The sequence below is a fragment of the Cetorhinus maximus genome, chromosome 2 (genome assembly GCF_964194155.1).
Source record: "Cetorhinus maximus chromosome 2, sCetMax3.hap1.1, whole genome shotgun sequence".
Classification (NCBI taxonomy): Eukaryota; Metazoa; Chordata; class Chondrichthyes; order Lamniformes; family Cetorhinidae; genus Cetorhinus; species Cetorhinus maximus.
The window spans coordinates 13710346-13716345 of record NC_135880.1 but is presented as its reverse complement, the minus strand read 5'-3'; the positions used below and the strand labels follow the sequence as shown (position 1 = coordinate 13716345).

Sequence of the window (6000 nt, the reverse complement as noted above, 5' to 3'; positions counted from 1 at the left end):
TGCCCCACAACTATCCTGCCACTGGTAAAATCCTAGTGGAGGTGGGTTGGTGATGGGCACAGCACCCCTGCCATCCCACTCAATTTATGACCCTTCCCCCCCCCCCCCCCCCCCCCGCTGCGGGAGGGTGGGGCTGTAAAAGTCTAGCCCCTACCTGGGCTCACAATTTAACCATGACCACAGCCAACCATATCCCATGGGAGCAGCTTGGTATCGGAGTGCCAGGCGACGTAAAATAAACACCACTCCAATTATTCCAACATTTTTATTAAATTTATAAACGGCACAAGAACAAATCTCAGCAGAACAAGCCAGAAGCAGCAAATGCAGCATTTTTAAAAAAAAAAACTTTACACGGTCACAGAAAAAGAAGCATTTTCAGTAAAATACGCTGCAATAAATCGAGAAAGTGAGCAGTCCAGCCCAAGGCGGGTGAAGCTTGCAGGAAATTTGGCAGGCTACATTCAAATATTTGCCGATACGAGGGTTGCAATCGAAGAACCTCAGGCATCACAAAAAAGGCACTACCGGGTGCAGTAGTTCCGCCTGCATTTGTACCAATCACATTTTTTTCCGGTTCTCGACCACTTTGCGCCAGCGGCAACCTTAATTAGTTAGCTAAACGGGTGAAACCCGTTGCACTAATGCTTACAGACTCTCTTTATAAAATATTGAGCAGTTAAAATGCTGGGATATACAGTACCAGATAGCATTAGAACAATTCTTTCAGCGCAATACCTCAAACAACAACAACAACAGATTAATTGCAAGGTCTGAGCTGAATTTAGACACTTAAGTTGGCATATTTTTAAATAATGAATGTGTGCATTTTTTTTTTTGTTTTCGAGGGTACACAGTCATTTTTGATATAATGCGAAGCGTCCTTGTACCATCCTCTAGTTACTCCGTGCTTCCAAAGTCCTTCTGCGCGTTCCTTCTCCGGTCCTGAGTCCAACTGCTGCTGACGCCTGAATGAAATGCCGCTCCGGGCTCGGAGAGGAGAGCTTAGGGTTTCGCTCGCCCACCCACCTCCCCCCCATCACTGGCGGGGCTAGGTTGTCGGGGTTGGCAAATGGAAAACCATCAGCGCCCGGGAATGGGCGGGTTAAGACAGCGTTTGGCACAGACAAAGCCAACTCCAGCAACGTACTGGCTGCCTCTGGTGAGCGATCTATTTAATACTTGGCCAAGGGCATGTTTTAGGGAATCTGAAACTAAACCAGCTCGCATGAGGATATCCCGCCTTGGGTCTTCCCTCTTCACCATAAAGAACAAATTGCCATTAAAAAGGCAGTTTATACACAGTTTAGCACATTTAAAAAAAAAAAAGTGCATTCTGGAAGCTGTGTGCGCGCGCGTGTGTGTCACCTTGGCTAACTCCCGTCTTAAAATTTTAAATATAACGTTACCCTTTTCAAGACTCCTGCCACACTCTCCAAATGTGATTAACCTGGTGCTTCTAAATTAGTGTCCATTGTATCACGACAGCAAACATACTCCCAGGGCAAATGAGCTATAATCTGTGCGGCAAACATGTTTCGAGATTCTATCACATCAACATAACCACCTAATTATTAACTGGCCCAGCTAACTAACTCCAACCACCATCACCTTCTCTGCACTATCAAAACTCATCGTATTGCCAAATCAAAAAAGGTGGATAAAAGGAATTATCAGCCACCCAACCTACCAAAAATCAACTGTTATATTAAGTCTGAAGTGAGCCCACTTCACAGTAAACAGCCTAAATGCACCAAGGAGTGCAATAGGCATTAAAAACTTTCAGGACTTCCAGGGATTAAGATGATACAATAAAGAGGTGCTTTTTAAAAATAAGAATAACATGCAATAGTTGATCTAAAACTCCAGCTACAGGGGAGAACTACAGCACTGGGAGCATTTACCTTCCCTTCTTCCTCTTCCCCCCCACTTCCTATTCCAATCCAAACGTGATGCTTTCTGTCTCTTTAACCTTAACCTGGAGGCAGGACTGGTTTAAACGTTGGGTACTCCATGATTGTCAATGTGATTCCATCGCTAGAGTATAGTGGAATCACGTCATGGAGATCCATCCAACACTACACGTGCGAGAAATGGCCAAGTATGGAGGAAGAGCTGCGTATAGAGGGAGAGCTGCGTATAGAGGGAGGGGGGTTAGTCAAGGCCTGGAGAATAGGCACCATTACCAGTGTTGCCACAGTGCTTTCCTCACTGGAGGTTTCAGTGCATACCCTTCCCCATGTACGCCCCTAAGGCTTCTGTACAGTTGTGCATCTGCCAATAACTCAACCCAACACGGCAGCTGGATCTGTTGCCATTCTCCCAGAAGGCGGCATCAGTCGGACAATTCCGACTCGAGGGAGAGACCTCAACTGTCAATGATATGGATTGGTTCACTCAACCATGCCTCAAGCTCCTTAAAACCGTGCCAATCCAGCCAAAATTCACCTTTGGCTTCTGTCTAATACACCCAAAAAAGTAGTACAATGCACACAGGTGGCCAAATAGATTAACTGTTCTGCTTTATAAAAGCCGCCTTAGAAGTTTCCCCATGAGCAGCGTCTTTAGCAGACTGAGTTAAGAGAAGATGAAAAGGCTGCAAGTGCTTAAACAAAATTGGGTGATGTACACCAGAGTTGGAGAAAGACTGCATTGTCGATATGAAGTGAAGAGTTAACTGCCTCATCAGATATCTGAGTTGGTAGCACCTTCTGCTGTTTTATAGGAAAAACCCTCTCTAAAGTTCCTAAGAGTGTTGAAAGCTGGATCTGAATTAGGACTCCCAGAATGCACAAATGACCACACCGCTCTCCCTTTAGTATAACCCCTTTCCAAAAAAAAAAAACCCCTCAGAGTTATCACTAACGGAACATATCACACCCAAGTCTTGACCCAACCTGAATAATATAGTTTTAGCCCAGGCACCTGGTGACGCTGATTATCTGAGATATATCCTTTTAACAATGTGTATATAAATGGTTTATAATAAATTGAAGCCACTGTGTAGCAAAATACCTACTTTATAATCCAGCCATGCAAGGTAGGACATGGATAACAAAATATGTGCATGTGCCAAATCCAATTCTATCCAGTGCCAGCTCGCTTGGCCACCAATATCTTCTTCCCGATTGCAGTTCAAAATTTCTTCACCTTATTCCATACTTAAGGTTTTTTTGTATTGATGCATATTTTTTTTTTTAAAAAAACAAAGGCTTTCAGTGTGTACGGACTTGACGAAATGATGGTCTGGATGTAGTCACTCCCCACGAGAGGCAGTTTCTCTCCCTCTGCGTGTAATCCCCGATACCTCCTCTTTCTCTCTCGCATCCCCTCTCTCCAAGAGTTTAGCTACAGGTCATCGCTTTCCACAAGGTTGGACTGAGGACCAAGGTGAATGGGGTTAGCCTCGGGCAGGAATGCCGACTTGATGTCGAGTCCTTGGTCGGTAAGTGCTGCGTAGCGACTGGTGGAGGGTCGCACTTTCTTTGGCTTGGAGCTGGGAGTCTGGTGCCACTGAGGAGCTGCAGGTTTTAAAAAAAAAAAGAGGATTTCAGAAAATAGTCAAAAAAAAAAAGACTCCTCCCATTAGCTATAAAGCACTTTGGGCCCCCAGATCATGAAAGGCAATAAGTGCAAGACTTTCTTTCTGTCAGAGAGCATTACAACTCGAGCAACAGTTTGAGTTCAGATCATTGTTGGGGATAACACTCAATGTGTTATGAGGAGGAGGAGACAAAATTTAACACGTTTAACGAAGGTCTGACAACCAGACCACTGCAGTTGTGTCATAACATCTGCAATAGTGACCGCACTTCATTGGCTGTAATGCACTGGGACATTTTGAAAGGTGCCATCTAAAAAGACAAATCTTTCAATTGTCCTCAAACCAGCATTTTCTATTAACCTTTAAACTTTCGAATCAGGCCCCATACCATTAATCTTTCTAATCTTTGTATGCCACAATGCTTTGGGACAGTTGCAGGATGTGACAAGTGCTGCCTAAATAAAGGAGGTTGTGGGTCCAGTGCAGTATTAGAAGAAGGAGTGCTGCACTGTTGGAGGTGCCGTGTTTCGGAAGAGACATTGAACCGAGGCCCCGGGGTCTCTCATATATAAATGCAAGTCCTTCTTGATCTCTTTTCTCTTAAAAATCAGCAATAATGTTACACTTTTGGGGAAATGAGTTGTGGAAAGGAAGAGTTGGACTCACAGTAAACATCCAGTTTGGCTGTACAGGATACAATCCCAGCCTCATTTTTAGCAGACACAGTGTACCAAGCAGCATCCTCCTTTGTGGTTGGCTGAATTAACAGGCAGATGTAGCCCTTGTTGTCATGGTGCATGCTGGGAAATGAAAATTTATCAAGGTTACTCAAACAGAATTTGAACTACAGTAAGGAACCATTCAATGAAATCCCATTATTTTACCTATAATTAACAGTGCAGAGGGGGGGCGGGGAAGGTCATTTGGCCCAACTGGTCAGTGCAGGTGTTTATGCTCCACACAAGCCTTCCTCCAGCCCTCTTCACCTCACCCTATCACCACATCCTTCTATTCGTTTCACCCTCATGTGTTTATCCAGCTTCCCTTTAACTGCATCTATGTCATTCATCTCAGCTGCTGCTTGCGACAGTGAGCTCCACGTTCCAAACGCACTCTGGGTAAAGATAGTTTCTCGCAATCCCCGTTACTCAAATTATTAGTGCCCATCTTATATAATTATTGCCCGTCGTTCTGGTCTCTTTGACAAATGGAACAACCATCTACTCAATCAAAAACTCTATCATTATCTTAAAGACCTCTTATCAGCTCACCACTCAGCCTTCTCTTTACAAGAGGAAAAAGAGCACAGCCTGTTTCAGTCCTTTTCTGTAGTTATAACTTAATTTTTTTTCCCCCCTTTATTCTTTGATGGGCCTCACAGCATTTGTTGCCCATCCATAATTGCCCTTGAAATTAGCAGATCGCTAGGTCACTGCAGAGGGCAGTTAATTGTCAGCCCCACATTGCTGTGGGTAGGCCAGACCAGGTAAGGACGGCAGATTTCCTTCCCTAAAAAGGACATCAGTGAATCAGATGGGTTTTTGTGACCAATGATTAGTTTCATGGTCACCACTGTTACGGAGACTAGCTTTATATTCCAGATTTGTTCACTGAATTTAAATTCCACCAGCTGCCGTGGTGGGATTTGAACCCGTGCCCCCCAGAGCATTAACAGATGCTGGAAAAAAACAGGGTTAATGTTTCGAGTCTGTACGACTCTTCTTTTTCTGTTTTTGTTTCGGATTTCCAGCATCTGCAGTATTTTGCGTTTATCCTCAGGAGCATTAGCCTGGGCCTCTGGATTACTAGTCCAGTGACACCACTATAACCATCATCTCCCCACTTTTAAATTTGTAACATCATTGTAAATCTTAGTTGCACTTTTTTTCCCCCCAGGGCCTCTGTCCCCGTTTTCTCACATGGAGAGCGGACCTCCGCACATTTTCATAGGGCGGAATTTTACAGCATCGGGTGTTTATGGTCCCGCCAAATTCAATGGACTTTTGAATGGCTCGCCGCATTTCACAGCCTCGACCCTGCCCTGACTGGGCGGTGAAATTCCACCCATGATGTTAATAAGTATAACAGTTGTCTAAATCCGGACTTAATCCAAGTAATGGAGAAAATGGATTTCACTCTAACAAGAGTAGGCTCTTTCCACTTAGATTAGGAGAGATAAACACGAGAGGACCTGGCTTTAGGGTGAAAGGGGAAAGGTTTAGGGGGAACTTCTTCACTCAGAGAGTGGTGAGAGTGTGGAACGAGCTACCATCTGACGTGGTAAATGCGGGCTCACTCTTATGTTTTAAGAATAAATTGGATAGATACATGGATGGGAGAGGTCTGGAGGGTTATGGACTGGGTGCAGGTCAATGGGATTAGCGGAATAATATTACAGCACAGACTAGAAGGGCCGAATGGCCTGTTTTCTGTGCTGTAGTGTTCCATGGTTCTAA

At 44.5% G+C, this 6000-nt stretch overlaps 1 protein-coding gene across 5 annotated transcripts in view; it reads right to left on the bottom strand.

The window, feature by feature from the left end:
• Positions 1-251: 251 nt before the first annotated feature.
• The window catches only part of palld (palladin, cytoskeletal associated protein), a 436835-nt gene continuing 431086 nt past the window's right edge, over positions 252-6000 (bottom strand). For all 5 annotated transcript variants that reach the window (XM_078561258.1, XM_078561267.1, XM_078561294.1 and 2 more), the window contains 2 exons: positions 4211-4344; positions 252-3521 (listed from right to left, as the gene is read on the bottom strand). In XM_078561258.1, the coding sequence (XP_078417384.1) occupies positions 3349-3521; positions 4211-4344 (307 nt within the window). In that variant the 3' untranslated portion in view covers positions 252-3348. The remainder of the gene's footprint in view (positions 3522-4210; positions 4345-6000) is intronic.